The sequence below is a fragment of the Drosophila arizonae genome, chromosome 5 (assembly GCF_054131065.1).
Source record: "Drosophila arizonae isolate 15081-1271.41 chromosome 5, UAZ_ARI_1.0, whole genome shotgun sequence".
In the NCBI taxonomy this organism is placed as follows: Eukaryota; Metazoa; Arthropoda; class Insecta; order Diptera; family Drosophilidae; genus Drosophila; species Drosophila arizonae.
The window spans coordinates 19036298-19061945 of record NC_142925.1 but is presented as its reverse complement, the minus strand read 5'-3'; the positions used below and the strand labels follow the sequence as shown (position 1 = coordinate 19061945).

Genomic DNA, 25648 nt, shown 5'->3' with positions numbered 1-25648 from the left:
TAAAAATGGAACACAAAATGGGAATAATAATGAAATAAAAAAAAAAAACAATACGTTAGAATGTAACTTATTTTAATATATTTTTATTTATTCTTATTTTACGTATTGATAGGTTTGCATTTCATCTGAAGTCTTTAAATAAATTATGATACTCAAGCTATATATATACTCGAAGTACAAATGAATAAATAATAATTTTAATATTTTCCTTTTATTTTATATTTTTATTTATTTATTTCTTGATTTTTTTAACTCCATCTACAGAAGATATGCTCGTAGTTCAATTGACAATCATAATCAGAATCAAATTTGTGTAACAAACACACATCTAAATTGCAATCGAATATACTCGTTTCAACATGCGATCCAGCATAAAAGGCCAAGCTGAAAAGCGAAAGGAACACAAACAAGAGCTGAGCAAAAAACTGTTGCCTGCTTTCAGGCGGAACAGGGAAAACGGGCTGCCTTTTTAAATGTCAGCGCGTAATAAAATTTGGACGCCTTTTACGCATTTTTAAGTTTGTGCCGCTTGCTCATAAATGAAATTATTAGCAGATAAATGAAAAATGCGCAGTAAAATTCAATTATTATATATTTTTATATACATATATAGATTTATATATATAAGTAATATGCATACACATATGTGCTATACACGTTACTTGTATTCTTTTATATATTTTTAATATTTTCATTCAATTTTGCAGCTTTGCTGCCGCACCGAGCGTAAATATCAAAGGTGAGAATGGGCAGGTGGGCGTGCTTCAAGAAGCCAAAGAGACAGTACTTTCACTCGTGTGCGTGTGTGTATTGCTGAGTAGTTCATTTTTTTTTCTTTTTATAATATTCGTCCGTTTTATTTTTTGTTGTAGCCTGAATTGGATTGGGAGTACGGCTGTCGTGTCAATTCAATCAACTTGCTTTCTTGCCGATTCTCCCCATGAGCCTCTTACGGCTCGGCTGCTCCTGTTGCTACTTCTGCTACTCCTGTCGCTGCTGCTGCTGGTGCTGCTGTTTAGTTACACAAATGAAAATTTATTGTATGTGATTTATGCATGCGTTGATACAATGTGTACAGGACATACGCAGGACAGCGTGCGCTCATAATAAATTTTCAATTTTCTGCACAGGACACTCACAGGCGCGAGTGCGTCGCTTAAAATGAAATTGGCCCAGACTGAAGCATTAATCAAAAAAAGAAGGAAAAAAGTAGAATATATTTGAATGTGCCTCAACTCAAATGCAGAAATACAATGCCTGTCTATTGTAATATGCAAATTGGAAAAGTTTTCACTTTTCTTAGCTTTCCTTTGTAATTTATACGGATTTTTTTTTTCTCGTTTTCTTGCCCTTCTGCAACTGCAACGTTTGCCCACACAGCGGCATCACTCATACGCCGCGTGGGCTTTGCATCTTAATTAACGTTTTCGGACGCACTTTATGCTGGCTGTCTAAAGTGATGTTACTTTCTTTCTTTCTTGTGCTCAAGCTGGCAGGTATAGGCAAATATAAATAGTAAAGTTTCGCGGCCGTCGTACCTGGAAAGTTCTCTGAGTATAAAAGGTAACTTTTAACCTTTGTGTATGTGAGGGAGCGTATATGGGGGCATGAATAAAAGCCTGGCGCAGCTAGCTAATAGCTTGGGGTATTTACCTGGATGTCGCGGCTGCTCTGTGCGGTAAACTCATAGCTACAACAGCTGCTGTTGCTACTGTTTCGTTCTCTATCTCGGTTTTGCTCTCTCTCCCTCTCTTACTTGCTCGGCCCATTTACAAGTCATTTGCATATGCGACGTTGGTTTGGCTCGCAGTGGTAAAACAGCGGCAACAACAGCAGCAGCAACAGCAACAGCAGCAGCATCAGCAGCAACAGGGAAACAGGGCAACAGTCAACAAGCATTTCAACATGCTTGCGGTTGCTTTTGCTGTTGCTGTTGCTGTTGCATTAAAATTTATGCTTACAAAGCCGCTTATACAACAACTTCCACAAAAAGTTGCAGCTGTGTGAGTGAAGTTTTCCCCACGCATCGTTGTGGTTGTTGTTGCCGTTGTCCATTATGAAAACTTTTCATTTGAACTGAAACATTTTTTTGCTTTGTATAAAGCACATTGTAAATGCTCATCTCGAGTCTATTGAAATACCTGACCTTGGAATCTAAATGAGTTGTGTGTGTGTGTGTGGGTTTCCACAAAGAATTACTTTAGAAGTTTTAATTGTATTCAAGAGACGTCTAGATTCTTGGCTGTGCACCATGTTAGCCACTTTTATTAAAAAAATAAAGATTAATTTATTTCTTAATATTATGTGGCATACTTAGCTATTAGCCACTTTTATTAAAAAAGAAAGTAGAAATTGTCTGTTCATATTATATACTTATGCTTATTGCAGTAATTGAAGTGAAGCATTAAATTGATAGCTTGAAAGATATACATATATACATAATTGATTAGGTCAAATAAATAAATAATAAAATGTACACGCACTTTTATTACACTTGTCAAATTTTTCTCAATATAAAGTGATTATGAAATCAGATCATATTTTCTTATCTTTTAACAAAACTTGCTAAAAATGCTTGATGAAGATTTTTTGGTAACGAGTAAAATATATATTTTTAAAAATTTGTTTTATTTATAATTTGTTATATTATATGAATTGAACCACTTATACGTTTTTTTTCTAGTCGATTATGATTTTCTCAATTTTAATAAATAATAAAAATGAACTGTGAAGTTTTTCAGCTCTATTAAAATAAACAAATAAATAAATCAAACAGAAAATTAAAAACATATATAAATAAATAATCTAAAAAATTTTTTACAAAAAAAAAAAAAAAATAAAAAAAATAAAAGTGTCTAAAAATTGGCTAAAAATTAAATTTTAATTCAATTGTAAATATCTCAATAAAATTTCTTCATTAGAGCTATCAATAATTTTATGTATGCTTCTTAATTGATAATATTTAAATTTTGTTTGAAGAATACGTATTTAGTGTCATCTTTACAGGGTTAGTTAAAAGTTAAAGCTTTATTTTACCTGCACATTCAGGTGGTGGGTTCCATTCAGCTGAAATCTGCCAACTAGAGTCGCTGCTGATGTCTGCAGTGCTTCAGTCTCCTCAGCATCCATTGCGAAGCCAAATGCAGCCTGGCTGTTGAAACAGACTTATTTCTCGCTTGATGCACACATTGGACTTTGATGTATTTTGCCAATGCGGCTCGAGTGTTATGGGTGTCGCGCCGTTAAACCTCAGCGCATGCATGATATCGTGTTATGTGATCTTATGGCCACACGCGCGTGTATATTTATGCCGATAGATATATCTGTAGGCAATATTTATGTACATGTGTGTGCACAAGTGTCTATATGTATGTACATATCCGATAGGTACAATCAGCGGCCTGCGATTACGTCATAGCTCTGTGTTTGAGTGGGCGGGTCACGTAGAAGTAGCTCGTTAAAAATTGATGATGTGCATCAATGCGTGATGATATAGCACTCGGGCTGAGAGCTGGGCCTCTATATGTCGGCCACGCCCACACGCTATTGGAGATGCTTGGGGATTTGGGCAGTAGGCGCTGCTAACCCATTGACATTGGCACTCTTTGTTTTTACCTTAGCCAGCATTGTGTGCTTTGAGGATTTATCAACGTATTTGTTTTTAACATTTATGACATTTTAAAGCCGCATCAAAACTCATAAAAAAGTCGCAATAATAAAGCAAAAATGCGATATACAAGTTTGCTAAATGTTCGCATATATCTGTGGGGCACCTTTCTTACAAGCGCGTGTATTTGAACATGACTGTGTGTGTGTGTGTGTGTGCAGTCGACTTGCTAACCGGAGCACTGATATATAAATATATAATGCATGTCAGTTTGGTTTCGTGCTTTGATTTAACAGCGGCTGGCGGCAGCATCGCTGATTTATGGCCATGCGCTGCCACTCTAAAAGTATGCCACACGCACACTTACACGCCGACATACCCACACAGACACACACCACTGTCAAGCTTCAAGTCATGCGAGGTACGGACTAAGAAATTAATCGAGCCTGTTCCCATCATTAGTCTTAATACCAAGCTGATAATTTCAATGGCTTTTCTGATTGTAATTAAATATTAAAGAATACTTTTTGATATAAATATAATGTTAAAAATTAATCTTCTATACGAACTGAAATTGAAATGGAAGATAATACACTTTTGAAACCTTTAATCTCTATAAAACTATGTATGTATTAAAATGTTTTAAAAGTAAAAGAGCTGAAGCCAAGTAATAATAATGGCCAAAAAAGAAAGCAAAGCAATATAGGACACATTTTTCTTTATTTATTTTTAACAACATTTATTACTAGTAGAATCTGTAAATCAATTTTAATATATAGGAAAGTAATATTAGTTAAAATTCTATATAAACCTCAAATTAAATGAGCTTAAAATTAAAATTAAAAAAAAAAAAAATTGTTCTATACAATATAAATGCATGAGTTGTCAAATTGTCAACTATATAATGCATAACTCAAAAATATATAGGATATATATTTAGTATATATATTTAGATTTAAGTTAAATTAATGTAGAGCGCAAAAAAAAAAAAAAATAAATAAATAAAATAAAATAAAATAAAATAAACAAATAAATAAAAAAAATCGAGTTCCAAGTAATTTCCTACAAAATTTATAATATATTAGATTTTATTATAATATATATATTTTTTATAATTTATATTTACTAATATATTTAAAAAATATAAAATATAACCAGTATGAAATGGCGATTAACTCTCATATTTAAGTTGTATCCATTTATTATTTATACGTTATCCATTTATATATAGTATATATTTTGTTCATAACTCCTCAATCGCACTTGGCATATGCCTGCATTAATAACATAAAAAAGGCTCGTAGCCTCGCCTGCTTTTAGACGTACGCAAATTTAATTAGTGCACAGACGCGTTTAGCGCCCCGAAAATGAGTGAAGTGTAAGAATTATGCGAAATATACGAAATGTGTGTACTGAGTCTAACATAAATGCATCCATATAACGAGCGAAAGAGCGACGACAGGCGACAGGCGACAGACGACGACGACGAGCGTTGCGCTCATAAAATCAGCCTTAAATCGAGCCCTATAAAAAAGGTTATGTGCATTTAAGGCCAATGTTTCACGAATCTTTAACATATGCAAATTGTGAAGACCTAAAGAGTTCAGAGCAACAATGAAGGCAACGCACATATTTACTTGATTACATATTTATTTCCTTTCATATTTATTTCAGTACATATTTATTTATTTACATATTTTTGTTTATTTACATATTTCTTTATTTTAACATACAGTAGAATCCGGTTATAGCGACACTCAAGGGACCGTCGATTTTACGTCGCTATACCCGGCGGATGCTTTAACCAGAAAGAGTAAAATAGTTTGTTTTTTCATTTTTTTTTACGGTTGCCTTTTTCGTAATAGCTTTTACTATAAAACAATTTAAATTTTTGATCAAAACAACCATTTGTCATAAACTTATTTCAATAACATGGTTTACAAACATTTTTGTGACGTCGGCATTGTACTTTTTCTCTCTCCCTCTCTCTGTCTTAGCAGCATTTGTGGCGTTGCTACGCACACAAGCAAGGGTACTGATCACTGATCAACACATACATGTATACATTTCTAACAGAGTCTTTTAATGCTGAAATTTGTTGCCATTATTTCGCAATTTTTTGTTATCACGTCGTAATAACCGATGATTGACTAAAAAATATGAAAAAAATGGTCGGCATAAGCAGATTGTCGTTAAAAGCGGAAACGTACTAAGCGGAGGCTCTTTCATATAAGCTTGTATGGGGACCAACCAAGCCATCGAATTTTCGTTGGACGCTTTAAGCGAAATCGTTATAATCCGCATTTTACTGTATTTTTTTTTAAACAAATTTTAGTCATTCTTTAGTTATTCTATTCCATACTTATATATATATCCTTATTTATATCCTAACATATTTATTTCATTATGTAAATAATTTTTATTTTTTCTTACAGGTTTCATTAACGTATGTAAACTTAATTTTTTACATATTTATTTATTTTCATATTTTCTTTCTTTATATATATTTATGTATTTATATATTTATTTTCTTGTTATTTATTATTTTCTTAAATATTTATTTCTTTACATATAGCTTTATTGTATTTATTTATTTATTTCTTACATATTTTCATCTATGTATATTGCATTACATATTTATTTCTTTATATATCTATTTATGTATAGAACAAAAACTTTTGCTTTTGTTTAATGAAAGGAATTAACTTGCTTATGGCCCAAGTTAAGCTATATTCTATGTATACTTTTTGCAAGTGCAGGTCAAGCGTAAATTGCTGAACGTTAATCGCTGCACTTTATTGTGGACGTGCTTTGCAATCGACTTTGGAAGTGTTGGCCAATTAGTTTGAAACTTATTTCAAAGAAAGTGTAATAAAATAATCCACATTGATAAGCTGGCGGTGCAAAAAGGCGATGCAACTATTGAGTGGGTGAGTGAAGAGAACATTTTATTAAACTTGTATTTATTAAATTTAAATGAAGGCTGTTGAGCGCAACAAAAGCTTAGTTGACCATCGTAGTTAATAGTGTCAGTAAGAGAATTTTTACTTCTAAAGAGACTACAATTATTCTGATTCGTTTCTCTCCATATTTACAGCAACAGTGCAGATTTGCTTAGATCGACTCGAGAGACCTTATTGATTGCTTGTTTTCTAGAGAAAACTTAATAATATTAAACTGAACTTTTAGGTAAAAATAATAAAATTCTTATAAAGGTATTCTAAAAATCTTGATAGCTAAACGGAAGACGAAGGGGTAAAAAAAAATTATGCCTGCATATCAGTTACATATAATTAGTATTTTATGTTTTCGTGATGCGTAATTAAAAGTTTGTTTTAAATTTCAAAGATTTCGAAAACTTGTTTCAAATTTGAACAAAAAACCCAAATACATTTTTTATTATTATGTTACTGACTCAATATTGAAACTCTATATCTTATAGCTTTTCCCGATTCAAATGTTTAAACTCATATGTTGAGCGCTATTTAGGGAATTTGTTTGTTAATATTGCTCACTCCCTTCAAATACTTTTGCCACGTCAGCAACGACTTTGTTTCACTGAATGTTTCGTGTTGCTTACCTAAGGGAAACTTTTGCCAGCGTCTAAAAAAAGTCAATTCAATTTTCAACAATAAGCATACATTTCAGAGAACTTTTTCCGGTAGAATAATACTTGGAGAAGTTCATGCAATGGCAGTGGAAATGGCGTTGGCAATATGAGTGTGAATGCTCGCTGGGATAGACTGTATTGATTGAGGCCTTTCGGGCTCACTGGCTAATTGAGTTTGGGCAGAGCAAACAGAGGCTCCAGCATTACGCATATCACATGTGTGGGACTCGAAGTGTTGCTTGCAATTGCCGCCTCAGTTGTCAACCTTTTTTTTGGTCTTCTCTCTTTTCTTTTTTGTTGCTCTCTCTGGCTTTTGGGGGCCAATAAACAAAATGCTGACTAAGTACGTTTTTTTTTTTTTATGTTTTCATGCGGCACTTAGAAACCAAACTCGACGCCTGTTATTTTCCTGAAATATTACGCATACGCCACAGTTGCCAATATGTATGATGTGCCAACGCTCAAAAAAAAAAAAAGCAAACCGCCCACGTGTGCCGAAAATGCTTTTCAACTTAATGGAAAATTCAACGCGTTTACCTTTTTTGATATACGAGGCGCATGTGGCGGGCACTTGTTCCGGCGAGTGTTGAATGTGTGCTGAAGGTATTATTCCTGTGTGTGTGTGTGTGAGTGTATCAAGCAGCGTTTAAGGTTTAAGGTGGCCGCACTCAGGTGTCAGGACATGCGCCGCAACACTTAACACCTAGTACCTTAACACCCACCCTTAAATGCGATAACTAACTTAAGCCGAATTCCTAGTTTTGAATTGCTTTGATGCATTTAAGAGCAAAATGAACGAGTGCTTTCAATTAAATGTATTAAGTTCATTCATATTACAAGCGTCTTCATCGTTAAAGATATCCGTCCACTCTTCCCATAATTCCGGGGCTTCAAATATGTTAATCTTTTCTTCCAAGTGCTCAACTACCACATCTGCCTGGGAAGTCGCTGAGGAGCTTGTCGAAACGCCTCTGCCAGAATCGATTGTAGTAATCTCATGGTCTTCCATTTGAAAGTTTTGACTGCATTCGGAACGGATCCAATAAAACAGTGAATCAGTGCTCCAGACTGACAATGTAGATGGGGTCAAATCATTGATACTGTCTTTTGAAATTATAGAAGCGTTCGACGGAGTTTCGCTGAGATCATCATTCTCTGGGTACTCAAAATATTGCTCGTAGTCAGCACCAGTTTCCGTCAGCGTCACAGAGTAATCAGCGAACTCCTCATAGCTGATGTAACGCATATTCGGGCATAGTCGGGTCACGGGTCGATGGTAGGGACAGCGGGCGTCTGTGATCCAGCGGCGTGGCATAAACAGCTCCTTTTTGGTATTGGGAAACTCCTTCAGCCTGCGGGGATCCCCATTCAGTGTGATGACCAACGTGCTGTGGAAGACACCATCCTCGAGTATCTGTTTGCTTTCCGGCTGACTTCTGAACTCATTTACTACTTTGGAAAAGATCCCCGCGGAGAGCGTGCCAGTGAATTGGCATAGGATCGTAGGTGACAGATAAGCGAAGCGCATATTCTTTAGCACTTTCACCACAGAGGACCGTCGAGCGGGCCAGTCTAAATTTAGCCAGTGCAAGACACCATATAGAAGCTAAGGAGAATGAAAATGATTAGAGATGCCTGTTACTCGCATTGAACCCACCTCGGTCTCCGAATTGATTGCCAACGAGCTGGAGTCGCATATCGCACAGATCTGATTCTCGTTGAGGGTCAAAAACTCTTGGCTGCAGAGCATGATCAGTGCTGCCTTTGAAATGCGAATGGCCAATACTTGATTGATTTGAAATAGCTCAATAAAATTTCGTGATTTCTTCAAGAGGTTAAACGCCCAAAATTCCTTAAATAGATCGTGTTCCAGCAGGCCGTAGCAATAATTCAGTAGATCCTTCATCTCCAGAAAGCTGGCAGCACGTACAACGCGCATCACATCGCCCGGCTTGAAGGCGAAATCGTTTTGCACTATCCACTTGTACACCAGCTCAAACGTATTGGCCGACATTGGCCCTCGCCGCAGATCGATCACCGGGTGGCCACGCAGTTTGCTAAAAAATAACGATTGGGCGCCCAGTAATGCGCCAGAGCAGGCGAACTCGCGAAACTCGACCATCACAATTGTGTCCGGATCCTCGCCACGTCGCAGTTTCATTAGTAATGACATCAATCGATTCTTGACATGTGGTAACGGTATTTCTTCATTTAGACGCGCCCCCGTTAACTCGTCACACGTTTTGGTACACCATCCATCGCCGCACTTTCTCGGGCACAATTTGGACTGTATACTGCCTGAATCAAATTCTGCGAATGCCTTTGCCATAAGGTGCAGCTCTGGCTCAAGATCACTGAGTTCAAAGAGAGTTGTTAATAAATGCTATGCATTATAATCTAAAACTAGCTACATATGCGGACTTTTTATACCCTGAACCCATTGCAAATGTGATATTAGTATGATTTTTTTTAATGTATATAACGGGCAGGAAGAGGCGTGACAGACCATGAAAGCTATAAAGTATATATATTATATATTCCCAATCAGAGCGACGAGTGAGTCGATTAATATCTGTTCGTGTGTCTATTTCTGGTAGAAATTTCCTAAATTTCCTCTAAGTGTTTCTCCTGAGTATTTCCTCTAAGTCATTCGCCTAAGTAATTCCTCTAGTCTTTAATGCTTAGTGAACGATCACACACTTCACAGAAATGCTGCAGATGCTGCCCTTTATATAGGGCCACTTTTACTCAAGCACTCTCTCTCTCTCTCTCTCTTTCAAATATTGAGCCCGACGCCAGGTAGAGCTCGTTACAGTTGACCTTCAAGTGACCAATGAGAACACTCTGCTGTTGCTGCAGCTTCGTTTTACTCAAATACAAATGCCAATTGAGTACTGCTGCAGACATATAAACAATTGAAATGATCTCCTGTAGATCCCTTTCTGTTGTTAGGCAGACAGAGAGACAGGCGGATGAAAGAAAATGTGATATCGACAGGGTGACAGGCGGAGAGTCAGGTGCACAGCCAAAACAGATATATAGGCAGACAAGCACGCTAATTATATTGGATTACCTTATTACTGCTGCAACTTAAATCATCTTCTGTAGTTAACATTACATGCGGTTGTTAGTCAGAGAGACAGATATACAAACTGACATACGAACTGATATATAGGAATGAGGCATAGTTAAATCGGAAGACTAAATGTTGATATGCTATGATTTATAGTTATTAGGCGGACAGTGGGGTCTTCTGTTTTATAGTTCTCTTAAGAACTATAACTTATGCATAGTCTGCCTTGTGTTCTGGCTATTCCAAACCATACTTGTTTAAAAATTTTTTTTTATCAAATAGAGCAGTATGTGTGTGCTTGTATAAGCAAAAAAGGAGCGAAGCATTATTGAAACAGGGGATCTCGCAGTCGAGCAGACTTTTTTACTTGCTTGCATGAAAGGCTTTTTAACTAATTACTCACTAGTTTTCATATATGGAGACTTTTATATAAGATTGTTATTTAAAGCTTTCCACTTACGTTGTATAATCTTTTACATTTGTCACTAGCTTTGGTAGCCCTTGCTTGGGAAATACAGCTAGATATGGGCGACAGTTATCCATATTCGTGAAAATAATTTTTGTTTACTTTTTATATCTAAGAAAACTATTTGCCTCGTCTTCATAAACACTCGGAATGAATCTTAACAAAATACGTCAAAGTTTGTTAGTTCAAAATTTGACGTTTAGAGAAAAGTACTCTGCGGCAGAAAATGAAAATATAGTATTAATATTGTGCAAGCCAATAAAATTAATATCAGTTCTTAAAATTTTTGTTTTATCTAATTATGTTTATTTATTTACATGAAATTATTTATTTATTTATTTAACTTAAATTATATTTTGTATATACATTATATAATATAAAATTATTTATAATAAAATAAACTGTTTTTGTTTGTGTTTTTTTTTTTTTTTTTTTTTTTTTTTTTTTAATAAGGGTTAAGATTTTGAATGTTTAATAATCAATTTTTTAAGTTTTTAGAGGATATTATTACTTAATATATTATTTTTCATTATAACTTTTCCGAATTCTGAGCTTGTATTAATTTTATATTATATTTTTAGATTATTATTATCTACTTAGTTGATTCCCAATTCATTGTTTTGTGCTTATCTTCCCTTCAAACAGTTTACAATTTAATTGAGTTAATTTAACGCGCGTGTCGAGCTTCTCTTCCAAATTCCTGTCAACTTTCATTTAAACCAAGAACAAATGCGAATTATCTCAACTTTTGCACAGCAAAAATGTGCCACGTTTATGCAATCCAAGCTGAAAACGATGACAAAGGTGTTATATTTATTTATGTATGCCTTAGCAACCCTTTCACTTGTAATTAAATCGCGAACATAATTACATTTCTATGTAATAGAAGACATTTGACATTTTAGAGAGAGAGAGAGAGAGAGAGAGAGAGAGAGAGAGAGAGAGGGAGGGAGAGAGTTTTATGTAACAGAAACTTTGTTGGCAATTTCATGGTGAATAAAAATAGCAAAATTTGCAGCGAGTGCTGTTGGAATTGTAGAAATTTTCTAAAAATGGTATTTGTATTAATTTTGGTTTCCAAATTCTATTCTTTTACTTTGCGTTAATTGAAATGTGAGCTGAACTTTAATATAATAAATAAATTTGTAGCGTCTGGTGAAACTGGAGATGTGTATGTAATTGCCTAAATTAATTATCTTAAATGCTTTGCTCTGCAATATAAATAACTAGAGAGACTGTAAATAAAACAAGAGCAGCAGCAGCACAAAAAAAAAAAAAAAAAAAAAAAAAAAAAAACAAGTTGTTGATGAAACAGTGCATATCAAAATACAAAGTATGAAAAGCTAAAGAACAGATGCAAACGCCCAACTGTATAATACTCTGTTTTTGCTAAATAATGTAATAGTGTTTACAAAATTATAAGAGGTTTTGTAAATTAAGTATATACATATATTATTTTTTAATATTTTTATTTTTAATATATATATTTTTTTTTGTTTGGCTATCGGTAATTAAAATTTCTTGCTTTTCAAAATAGGAAATAAAATAAAATTATAACTTTTATTATTTTTGTATTTATTGTTATTATAAAAAATTTTAATTTAATTAAAATATTTAAAATTAATTTATTTAATATTATAGTAGACTTTTTTAATGTAATGATTTCTGTATTTTTTATGTCTTTTTATATACTTATATTATTTTCTGTAAATATTAAAATGGTTTAGATTTCATTAAAAAAAAAAAAAAAAATAAATAAATAAATATATATACTTAATATAATTTTCTTAAAAATATTTCTATAAATTCCTTTTATATTCATAAATTTATTATGTATATATCTACAAATAGTTTTATTTCTTATTTCGCTAGACAGAGAGTTTATGTCGTTGTTAACTACGATTTATTTTTCATTTAAGCATATCAATTATTATTCCTTAAAAATATTTAAAATCAAAATATATGTATAAATATTATTCAAATGCAAAATGAATTCAGATTTTTCACAAGCACAGACTACTCACTTGACTTCAAGCAGCAGAGTATAAAGAAAACAAAATGCAAAAAATTTAAGAAAGATATAAGATGTCGCCGCTTTGCGTTCTTCAAAAATTCATGACAAGACGCACAAAGTGCTCAATTTTATGAAATGAAAACAGCAAGTGGCGGCTGTTGCCCCCGCTCGATATGGCCTGCATCCCGCCAGCTCGACCTCAAGCTCCTCAAGATAAACATGCGCACCGCTGCTCGGTTTTCTTTATTTTTTGTTTTTCTGGTTTTTTTTTTATGGCTTTGCATGAAATATGCAAAGGTGAACGTTTGACAGAATGATTTCCTAAGCTGGCGCTAAATTGTCAAATATTAACGTGCTGTGGGCTCGCGTGGCAGTTGCAAATGACATCAGTATTGATGCGCGGCTATAGAAACAAACACACATACATATATGTACATATATGCAGATGCAGATAGAGATTTAGCTACAGTTGCAGTAACAGATACATTTAACAGATACACAATGAGAGAAGTTTGGCTTTCTCGGTTGAGATGCACAATTATTGCATCACACACACATACAGGGCATGCGAAAAACGCTGACGCATGCGGTCGGTCCGTCCGTCTGTCCGTTCGTCGGTCGGTAGCAATGACATCACTTTACACGCACGATTTGTGGCAAATGCTGCCATAATTTCTGCCTCGATGCTGCGGCGAGTGGGCGCAGGATGACCAATGCAAGATGGCGACGACTTCCGCGCGCGCACAAACGGAAACCAGCTACGTCGCTCTCTATGTGAGTATGTGTGTGTGTGTCGCCATTGTCAACGTCCGTCTTTGGCATTTTGGCCCACACACACACACGCTCTTGCCATGCTGGCATTTGGCTGGCGTCCAACAAGCGCACAACATTTTTGAGTACAGTCAGCAAAAATGCTAAGCTCACTAAGCCAAGATGTAAAATTGTGTTGCATACCTTGCGGCGCGCTCGTCTGTAGGTGACAGCAATTAGCGTGTTGCACAGCTAACTCCATTACAGCTCACATACACACACACACACGCCTACGCTTGCATATGCATGGCCGACCACTGGACGAAAAAACTTTTCAAAATCCAACAATCTCTCACTCTCAGCCTTCTGAAATTGTGACCAAACAGAGAAAAAAGTGCCACAGTCCTGTTAGACGTATAAATGCAACGAGTCAGTCAACTATAAAGGGATGTTCAACCTGGCAGTCGGGTGGCTGCTAAAAATAAATACTGCAAAAAATTTAGCTTAAAATTGTAGCTGAATTTAAGAAAAGGACTTTTAAAGTTTTTTATTTCTGTGGTAACGTTTCAAAAACACAATGTAGAAATAATTTGTTTGCAGTTAAGTTATATTTAAAATTACAAAATATTTTAAGGTAAGATTAAATGGAAATTATAAAGAATAACGGGTATTATATTACATTATAAATTAATAACTATAGCTGGTATAAACGTAGTTTCATATTTATATAAAACAAGATGTAATTCCTAATAATAATAATAAGGAGATAAATTAAAAAAAAAAAAAAAAAAAACACAAATATTTTAATAATATTAATATTGATAGCAGAATACTCATACAAAAAATTTAAAAATATTTGAATAATATTAATGTTTGAATATATAGTATAAACAGAGCCTTATATTAATAATATTGCATTTGATTTTAATTATATAAACCAGTTTATGATTTATTTGTTTATTGAGAAGGTTAAAATAAATTTAAATTTAAAGTATTTTATGCATAAATAATGTTTTTTTTTTTTTCTATTTTTCTATTTTATATTATGATTTTTATTGGTTTATTGAGGAAGTACAAATTAATTTAAAATATTTATATATATTTATTTATGCATAAATATAATATTTTTTTGATTTTATATTCTTATGATTTATTTGTACGTTGATGAAGTTAAATTGTGCATAAATAATATAGTTAAAGGTATATATATATTTGACTATATATTCCACGCAATTTTTAATATTTAATTTATATATTTGAGATAAAATTAAACAATAATAAAATGAGTGCAAAATTATTAAATAAACCAATTAAAATATTATTTGTCTTTTGCCTAATGTAATTTTTTAATTATTTGATTATTTTTGCTGCTTGATCTATTTCTTATTACAGCTCCATTACAAATGGTCATAAAAGTATTTTGAGCAAGAGAATTTATGCATGCATATGAAGGCGCTTAGTTGACTTTTATGACCCACTTTGGGTATTGACTTTCCTGAGAAAAAACCTTAATTATTGAATTATGCTCAGCCAGTAATGGACTTTCCATAGAAAAACTACAATTATTGAATTTTGCTCAGGCAGTAATTGGAATAAGTTTAGCGGCCATGACATCAAGCGCAACTATTAAGTACCACTATTAAGTAGTTGTCATCATTTAGATAATATAAAAGTCGGACTCATTGTTGACCTGCTCTCCAATTCCAGCTAAATGCCGCTAATCGAATCGGACAGCTGCTCAGCCATAACTGACATCATGCGCTGAAGATGACGTGCCAAAGAGCTTTTGTTATAGCAGGAGTGGTAGTAATAGCAGCGGCAGCAGCAGCAGCTACTCTCACTGCCCTCAATTGCCCTCAAGCCCCAATGCAAATTTTTGCGCTAGCAATAAAATTGCAAACTTGCCGCAATCGGCTCTCAATGGAACAATGAGCCAACGTTCAGAATGGCAACTGAGCTCAGTTTTTGGCGGCAATCGCCTACGCGAGACCCATACACACACACATTGATTGTGGCAGACAATCGTCTGTGTGTGTGCTGTTTGGTCTGAGTGTTGGTCATGGCACTCTTTCGCTTGTCATGGCACTCTTTTTCGTTCTTGTGGCTGCTTCAAAAATCATTCATTGAGAACGCCAGGCACACACCCACAGTCAGACAAATGGCCTCGTGTCTGTGTGTCTGTGCTTGTGTACATTTGCCTATGTGTGTAGTGTGTATAGTATATGTCGCTGTTTGTTGGTTTAGCTAGTTGGCAGAGCTAGCTGATTGCACGCGTGGGCGTTTTGCGTTCTGCGTTTTGTGTTGTTTTCCTATCCCAAATACATATTTGTACTATCCAGCAATTTGTTGTAAACTACTATATACATATCTATTTGTATGTCTATCTATATATCTGTGTGCTTGTGTGTGTGTGTGTGTGCCATTAAGTTTCATTTTATGACAGCGTCGCTAGTAACAGTAGCAGAAACAGTTGACGCAGCGTCTCCACTTTCAAAAACTGGAAATTCCATAAGCGCGTGGGCATCCTGTCAAGGCAACTTGCTTTGCACTCCTCGGCCCTTCTTGCCCCGTTTACCCTCTCCCTCTGCACCTCCCCCTTTCTGCCCACATCCACTGATACACCCACTCGCTTTGCTATCCATTTTCCCGCCGGAGTTGGAAGCTATTCAGTATGCCCGTCGCACGTCGCTGATTTTTCTTAATGGAATTTATGCGAGTGTGAAATTTATGTTGGCAAAAATATTAGCGGCAACTATTTTTAGTCATCATCTTGGCTGTAAGAAAAACAGCAAAGTTTATTAAAAGGCAATGCCGGCTCTTCGACGCACGTGTTCGGTCTAAGTTTCGACTATTTCCTCGGAGTGGCTGGCATTAATTGCGGCGCGTGGGAAAGTCGTTTAGTCGTTTAGTCAGACGGCGCATCATTTCACCCAGAACGTTGTCATAATTTGTATTGGCATATTTTCTTCATATTTTTATTTTGCTGTTTACTAGTTTTATCGATGCAGCCAGTGTGTTGAGGCTAGAGATTCCATCATCATATACGGCTCCTATTGAAATAAATACACACGCGCTTGGCCAACTTTTACGCATAAGTGGTTTATTTCTGTTCACGTGATTTGAATTTACGTCATTGCTTGTCTCTGATTTTTGTTTTTGCGCTTTCCTTGGCGACTTCTTAATAACTCTCCCAATTCAACTGAAGGCCACTGACTAAATTCTGCGAATATGTTAGGCATAATATCATCAAATATATCATCATCAATAATTTCACTGAATATGTGTTTTCCATGCGCAAATACTCTGTATATTTAATCTAAGCATATGAAAGGAGAAGAATTTTATGGCATATGTATGATATTTTAATAAATTGTAATATAATATTTAAAAATTATATATATATTCATTAATTTATGTCAGTTATATAATAACAAACAATATATTTAAAAATATATATTTAAATTTAATTTAATTTTAGTGCAATAATTAATAAATATAAAAATATTATTTAAATTTTATTTATAGCTATTTCTTATTTATATATATAATTTACATATATTTAATTATAGATTTTATATAATATAGTAAATAATAAATATATTTAATTTTATTTAGATTATTCAATTAATTATTTAATATTATATATATTCGATTATAGACAGATTGCAAAAAATAATAGATTCGTTGCTTGATTTTGTTTATTTGTAAATAAATAGTTTTATAAATACATATACTACACATTATAACTCAAAGATTTAGAAATTAATATTAAATAACTATATAAAATATAATAATATATAAATCATGAGTAATCTAACAAATTTATATAGATTTTGATTGTTATTCCATTTAGCTTAAAATTGTATTATATTTTTTTCTTAACCTTTAAAAAAGCAGAGATTAACTTAATATTTAAAATTGTTTATAGCATTTCAGAAGCTGCAAGAAGCTCTTAATGTCAGTTGCAAAAATAATACAATGTTTTTTTTTTTTAATTTTTCGCTCTAATTAAACCGTCTTAATTATTTTCTGCCCAAAAAGCAATTACTTTCACAAAAAAAATAAAATACAATAAAATAAAATAAAAATTAAAATAAATAAATAAAATAAAATAAAATAAAATTAAATTAAATTAAATTAAAATTAAAATCTGTTGGCTTCAGTCAGAATATTGGAAAGCATATTTAAGCAGCTGAAAAATGTATAACATATATTTGTCCAATAAAATAACCTTTGCCCCTTTCATGCACTCGCATAACTCAATCGTTAACCCGTTTTATAGGGCATCCAAAGAGCTGGGTATAGCTGGGGGGCTCGCTCGTAATGTGCCGCAACCTTTTTGGCCATTCAGTTTGGCAGCTGTCAATAAAATGCCATTGAGAATATCTTTAAAGTGTTGTAGCCCTCGGCGAGAGCTAGTATATAACGCATAGAATTGTGGCTAGAGCAAGGGAGTACACTAAGATATATATGTAAATGTGTGTGCCACCTAGAGCCACCTAGAGCTGCATGAGGCTGTCAATAAAAGCCATAAAATGTGAGACCCTTTGCCACAAAATGTTGCATAAAATGTCAGCGGGACAGCGAGCGGTGGAGAGGCGGTAACAGCTAAGGCGTGGTCACAGCGGGGGCTGCAAGCCCATTATAAAAGCCCATTTTGCAATTGCAATTGTGTGTGTGTGTGTGTATGTGTGTGTGTGCGGGGCAATTCACAATAGTTAGATATGCGCTTTTATTGTCATCATAATTTATGGTTTAGTGCGCTCGGCGCATTGTAGCGTGTGGGCGTGGCTGCCGCCATCGCCCACTTGGCCGCATATGTCTTGTGCGGGTCGCGAGTGAGCGGACAAATTGCTTTTCAATCAATTGAATTTGCAGTTATTGCACTCAAAACTCCCCTCCACACAAAAGGTTATGCCTTGTGGGCCAAACAAATATTACACATACGCCATGTCCGCCAAGATGTGGTGGGTGTGCGTGTGTGTGGGTGTGTGTGTGTGTGTATGAAAGACATGGCGTTATGTGTGCTCACAGAGTGACTTTTCATTCATAGCTGATATCGACTTTTTGGGCTTCCCCCATTGACTGGCAAAAGGCTGCAAACGCCCCCGAAACGTTTTGTATTACAAATGGAAATTTGTCGAGTCTGCCAAAAAAATATTATATAATATATATAGAACTCTTTTTTAATATATATTTTTTTTTCTATTTCCATTTTACCATACATTTGTGTGTGTGCAGACGCCGACGCCGACGCCAAATGGCGCGGGTGTTGGCTTATTTATGATCCAGTTGATAAATAAAATAAATTTCATTTAAAGCACATTTTCTAACTATGTATTATACTTATTTATGCGCGCTTTCTGTGTCCACAATTTTTTCGGCAGTAAATAATATTAAAATGGCCAAGCCCCGAGACACACCCACCGCCGCCTAAAGTCGTAATACAGAAGACTTGCAATCTGCATTTGACAGCGGATGCGATAAGACAACTCGGGATGCAACTACCCAAGTCCAAATTTGATCGACTGTCAGCAATTGTTGCGCACTGCAGCTGCTTATAGCACTTGTTCAGTGCAGTCTATAACCCCACACGGTTACAGCATCACGAGTAAATCAATGTATATGCGGAACATGGCGTGGAACACCTGCCTTCTGTTGAGTAACCACGGACAAGCCCTCGTCTAAGTATGAAGCATGAATAGGCATTCCCGTAACACGTTATAACAATTTTGCAACCGCCGTAGGACGTGGCAAAAATCAACTCTGATGACACATTCAATGGGCCTTGATTGCGGAAATATACGTAAGTGGATTGGGCTGAAAAGAACTACAAGTTTAGTGAGTTAACTTAAAGTTTGAAATTAGCTAATATTATTTATGGATTGTGCTTAATAATATAGTGGTTACTATCAAATATTTGTGGTAATGTAATTTTGACAATAAAGCTGTAGTAAACGTAAATATATATATTTATATGAAAATAGAATAAGCTGGAACAGAAAATACATACAAATATGTTGACATGAAAAAAAAAAAAAAAATAAAAATAAATAAACAGCATAAGTCTATCAATTATATAAATTTATATATAATAGAAAAAATGTAAAAAATTAAAAATAAAAAAAAAAAAAAACAGATAAGAATATAATAATTATAACTTTTATAATTATGATTTATAATATTTATATATATATTTCTTACATTTTTACATTTAATATATAATTATACGTATTTATAAATTTATCAACAAATTGCAAATACTCATATGATTTTTTATATTTCTATTTCGTTTCTATTTAATTTTTATTTTTTTACATTTTTAAATTACTGTAGAAAATATAACCCATTTTATTTTTTATTTTTTTTATTTTATTTATTTTAAAAAAATTTTTTTAAATATAAAAGGATCTACATACAATTTTTATATGTTTTTATACATATATATCTTTTAACATTATTATTGTTTTTTTTTTTTATTTATATATTTTTCTTGTGCAGTTTGTAGTACTTTAGGAAACCGTAACAAATTATTCCAATTTGAATATTCATACCGCTTCAAAATTCATTGAAAAGTGTCAACCCATTAAATTTGATTAGTTGAACTTACAAAGATTATCATTAGAGACATTGTTAAATACTAACCTTTTAATTTACACTTTAACAGCGATAATATCAAATTATTACTATGAGACCCCACTCCCTCCACTAGGGTCTATGGTCTATTCTTATAGCCAGTTTGGCAATTTTATGGCCGAAACGTGTTCGCAAAATGATGACAAACAGCCATAAAAGTTTAAAGCATTTTAGCACTCATTTAGCGGTCGACCAGAAGCACTCTGAACCACCTGCAAACCACCAAAAACCACTCAGCCAAAAAACCGAAAATAATTCAAGCCTTTTTAATGACTGCCTGTAGGTTGTAGGTTGTTAGGAATGGGCTGTTGGTCGTTGGTTGTTGTCTGTTGGTGTTTCATTTTTCATATGGGCGACATGTTTCTCTAATTAATATTAACTGCGGGGAGAGTTTGTTTTTTGTTGTTAAATTTCAAGAATATTAAATTTATTTCCAGTGAAATATATATTTGTACTTTTATGAAATTTATTAAAGAAATATGGTTGAATCATTTAAATGTATATAATTTATAGTAATAAGTAGTAATGTGTGGCATTTGAATTATATTCTAAGGAATATCGCTTTCCCTGTGGTCGTTTGTATTGGCTCTCCCCGTGGTTGCTTCCTCTGTATTAGCTGTCCTTGTGCTCGCTCTGTCCAGTGCTCGTTCATTCTATATTCCTTCTTTCTCTGTATTAGTTCTTCGTGTGCTCGCTCTGCTTGCGTATAAGTTCTTCGTGTGCTCGAGCTTTACTCGCTCTGCCTGGGATCAATCGAACGGTGCTCGTTCACCCTGTGCTCGTTCTTCCTGTGCTCACTCGCTCCCTGTACGAACTCTCCCTGTGTTTAAACTAAACTCGCTCTCCCAATACTCGTTCAAACTGTCCTCGCTCTGCCTGTATTGGTTCTTTCAGTGCTCGATCAAACTGTGCTTGTTCAATCTGTGCTCACTCGACCTCTGCTTGCTTACTGAGTGCCCTCTTCAGCTCAGCTTAATGAAGAATGAATACATTACTAAAAGCGAGCAGCTTTAGTTTGTTTTTGTTGACTTCACAAACTATAAATAAATAAAATAAAATAATAATAATTAAAATATAACAAAAACCATTTCTTAAGTTGCTCTGAAAATTTTTCAGTTCTTGATTTGATATAAAATAAAAAATATAAGAACTCATTATTTTAATTTAATCATTTAGCTGAGCCTCTAATAATATTTGTCTATGATAAATAGCTAAAAACAGCTGCTAAAAACTTGAATTTATTCCTTAAATTTAATCATTTTGATGAGCCTCTAATAATATTTGTCTATTAAAAACTGGCAAGAACAGCTGCTATATGTTTTTTTTCTTGTGAATATATATGTTGTTTACTGGGTCTCACGCTCATAATTAACAACAGCAGCCAGACATAGACAAAGCCACAGCTGGAACAGACCGCAAGTTGGTAAACGATAGCATTAGAGAGAGAGAGAGAGAGATAGAGAGAGAGAGAGAGAGAGAGAGAGAGAGGGTAGAAGATAGAGAGTGAGAGAGATATACAGACTGAAATCAGTCGTGCGCACTTTGCCTATGCGGCTTTTGAGTTGAATTTGTTAATTTGGAGATAACTTAAGCGTTAAGCAATTTCATCGTTAGCTCTGCTGTAACAAAGGGCACACACACATACACAGATGCACACACACACGCATACACAATAGGAGACATAGCCATTGTAAATTAGTTGGCGTTAGGCGTCTCGTATTTAACAGCTTTTGTCTCCTGCTGTGCTGGACTAGGCAAATTTCTGGCCAACTCTGCTCTATTGCAATTGGTTAGTTTATACGTTATGTGTGTAAGTGTGTGTGTGTGTTTTCTGTGTCCAACATGCCCAATTAAAACTAACGGGATTAGTCTAATGCCAAACGCACTCGAGCGCAGTTTGCTCTAATTAAATCGCCTGTCGCCGGAGTCTCAAGTTGTCAATTAGCCGCACAATGAAAATAGGGGCGCTGGGTTCCAAACGCAATGTAAACAAATTGATAAATGTAAAATGCCTATAAATAAGTTATTTTCGGATATTTTTAGATGCCGTTGCCCATTATTATTGCACGTGTTGCGTTTCGAAGAAGTGCAAATATTTGTCCACGTAATTGAGCAACGGATTGGATTGCAAAAGGCCCAAAGTCTAGTGGGGCCAACAAACAGCTGGAGCTATACGGCTCTAGAGGTGCTGAGCCGAGAGTGGGTGGAGAGCGGAAGCCGGATGAGGAGCCGGCACGATAGCAGCTGCGTCTAGACGCCAAGCGACGGAAGAGTCAACTGTGTAAATGCGATAAATATACCAACAGAGTAAAGTCAACAACTCTGGGGGCTGAGGCGTCTCACTGTACGGAACGAGAGCAGAGCGCGTGTAATAAGTGTGTGCGTGTGTGTATATGTATCCAAAAATGTTCATTGGCTAATAAAATAGGAGCAGGGGCAAACGTATGCTTTGAAAACTTATGCTTTGCTGAAGCATTTCAGGAATTTCCTTGATGCCCCAGCCACAGCGCGTTGTAGTCAGCTTATCTAATCAGCAGCAGTAGATAATTGAATGATCTGAAGGTAAATGACGTCTCTCTGGTGCAAATAAATGTGCCTTTACTTATTCTGTTTGGCTGCTAGCGCAGAGTTGCTCAGTTGCTCTTTAAGAACTCAAACAACGCCCACAAAGAACTCAAACATTTACTTATAATGATCTATGTGACTAGTTGCAAAAAGCATTGCCTTTCAGGCCTTTTCAGGCGAGGCAGACAAGGACAGTGGGGCAAGAGGGGGAAAATATGTGAGAAAGTTTATATAGATAAGATATGTTCTTTACAGTATTGAAATCTAGAATTTCGAGTGAATTGATAATATTTATAGTTAATAATAAAAGAAATAAATAAATACAATATAAAATTTTTTTATTTTATACTAATTTGTATTTATATTACTTATGTTTATTCTGTTTATTTTTTTGTGTTATTTAATATTTATTATTTAATATTGAAAAAATGAATTAAATGTAGAAAACAGTATATGTATTTTATATTTATAATTTTAATTAATTTGATTTTATTATTTATTAGTGATACAAAAATTTAATGCCATCATTATTCCCATTTAAAAATGGGTGCTATTATATTATCTAGCTATTATTTCTATTATTTTAGCAATCAAAATGTGTTATTCTATTTTAAAATATATTTTTAATATATTTGATTTTTTTTTTTTAATATTTAAAAACTTAGAATATTCGAATAGGTCAATTTTGTTATTATTATTATAATGAAGATAATAATAATTTTATTTTTATTTATTTTTTTTTTTTGACTAATTTAATACCAATTCCTATTTGAGGTAACTATAGCTTCATTTATTTGATCATTATTTTGCATACGTTTGCATACTATTTGCAACCACTGTATTTAGTCGGCGTTGCTGTTGGGCGGCGTCGTTTAGCTCAAAGTGAATTATGTTGTTAGTTGTTTGGCTCTAGGCCGTTGTTTATCATCTGCGAATAGGTAGTTGTTGCTGTAATTGGTTTAGTTTTTGGCCATTGATTTGAACGGCTTAGGGAACTTAAGGCGCGGTGGGCGTAATTTATGAAGTTGCCATTGTGGGCGTGTGGCAGCTAAAGGCCAAATGTTGCGCATTATGCTAATTTGGCTAGCTAGTGCTCGCATAGTTGGGCCTGACGTCACGCGCTTGATGAGTAAATGACAAGTACAATATATTGTGAAAGTTGTTAAACGTGCGCAAATCAAATGCGAATAGACAATAAGTTTTGCAACGCCCACGAATTTGTGTCTAGTACCATGTCCTTGACCAAAAAAAAAAAAAAAAAAAAAAAAAAAACTGAAGCAAAGCCTAACAGAAGAGAAAAAATTACAAAAAATTATGACACAACAAAACAGTAAAGCTGACAAACAACAAAGCTGTCGACGGCATGACAACCAACAAATAAAAAAGTTTTACTGAGCCGCCGTCCTGAAGTTTGGCCATGGATGATCATGATGATGATGATGATGAACGTCGTCAACGGACAAATCAAGCGAACAAACAAATAACAAGCCGCTCAACTAGAAATGAATGCTCACACATACTCACAAAACAATACGCACATAAAACTCATCAACGTCATCAAAATGGCTGCCACTTGCGCCGTTACCAAAAAACAAACAATGAACAAACAGCAACAGTAGCAGCAACAGCAGCAGCAGCAGCAGCAGCAGCAGCAAAATAATAACTATAATGAAACGTTAGAGTTACATTTGCCATTGCTCATCGCGTCCTCAAGTGACAGACAAAAGCTGATGCCAGAGTTGTCAACGGAATGCAAACAACTGCCGACTGCAAATTCATCTTTAGTTGTAGCTGTTGTTGTTGCTGTTTGCTCTCATTTGTATGCCCAACTGTCGAGTCTGTGTGCCAGCCGCACTTAGCATTAGTTAAAACAAATACTGCACCACAATGACCACGGCATTTGCATAAAGCGCAGCCTCGCCCCTCAGCCTCGGCCAGGGCTTTTGTTCTCGCAGCAGCTGTGATTCGATTTAGCGCCAGCTGCACAAACCGCCTGCCTGTGGGCTAAGCGCCACAGCAAGGATAAAGCATACAGCCTGCTGCATGGTGTCCTGCATGCCTTGAACTTGAACATTTTGTCTATTCGGAATTCACTTGGAGCTCTTCACTTCCCCTCTTCGGTTTCCCACCAACAACTACTGGCATAACAGTTTGTATTTATCTTCCTTCATTTCGCTCTTATTTAACCAAAAAGTGCTTACTATCATCACTTCAGCCAAGTTAGTTTGTTAAAACTTTGCCAACTATGCGTTTATCTCTTGCTACGCTTTTCATCGATATCATTAACTTGGAAATTGAATTTTTAATACAGTTTTGGTTATCTTTGTTGAGCAATTTGTGCTTGTATTGACAGAAAATAAAATATTTTGTTTAATTATTATAATTTTTTAATTTTTCTAAAAGGTATTATTTAGATATTTCTTCATTATATTATACTTATGATTTATATCATGTTGCTTACTTTACTGGATCAATTAACGTCAATAATTCTGCAACGGAAAAAACTTGAGAAAAACATTTTTTATCCATTTTTCATTTTTGATTAATTTAATTAAATTAATTTTTTTCAAGTATTGTGTTAATAATAATTTTTTTTAAATTATATATATACTTATGTATGTATCTTATATTTATATAATAATAAAACTATTTTTTTTATATTATATATATATACTTATGTAATATTTTATATTTTTCATTTATTTTTTTGTTTTTTTTTTTTTTTTTGTTGTTGTTGTTGTTAAGGAAACCATGTTTTCTTTTTATAAGTATGCTTTTTATTCTATTTTATGCATTCTCTTTTTCGTTTTAGTTTTTGTTATAATAAAATGTCTGTTTAGTATTTAATCTCTGTTTAATACTTTAATTTGTGTCTTTGAATTTTGGAAATTATTTATTAGTCATTTTAGATTATAATTCTTTCATTA

At 34.2% G+C, this 25648-nt stretch overlaps 1 protein-coding gene across 1 annotated transcript; it reads right to left on the bottom strand.

Moving 5' to 3' along the window:
- Positions 1-7973: 7973 nt before the first annotated feature.
- LOC149268643 (uncharacterized) lies at positions 7974-10941 on the bottom strand. Its single transcript, XM_089470799.1, has 3 exons — positions 10751-10941; positions 8875-9571; positions 7974-8823 (listed from the first exon to the last, which is right to left on the bottom strand). The coding sequence occupies exons 1-3, from the start codon at positions 10831-10833 to the stop codon at positions 8023-8025; spliced, it is 1581 nt and encodes a 526-aa protein (XP_089326925.1). The 5' UTR covers positions 10834-10941; the 3' UTR covers positions 7974-8022.
- Between the last annotated feature and the right edge of the window lie 14707 nt (positions 10942-25648).

Bases quoted from the DNA above. Each gene is read 5' to 3' on its own strand.
- LOC149268643 (XM_089470799.1), bottom strand. From the start codon at position 10,833: ATGGATAACTGTCGCCCATATCTAGCTGTATTTCCCAAGCAAGGGCTA. The intron at 9,572-10,750 runs GTAAGTGGAAAG...CTTTGAACTCAG, and splicing joins AATGTAAAAGATTATACAAC to TGATCTTGAGCCAGAGCTGC. The intron at 8,824-8,874 runs GTGGGTTCAATG...CATTCTCCTTAG, and splicing joins CAATCAATTCGGAGACCGAG to CTTCTATATGGTGTCTTGCA.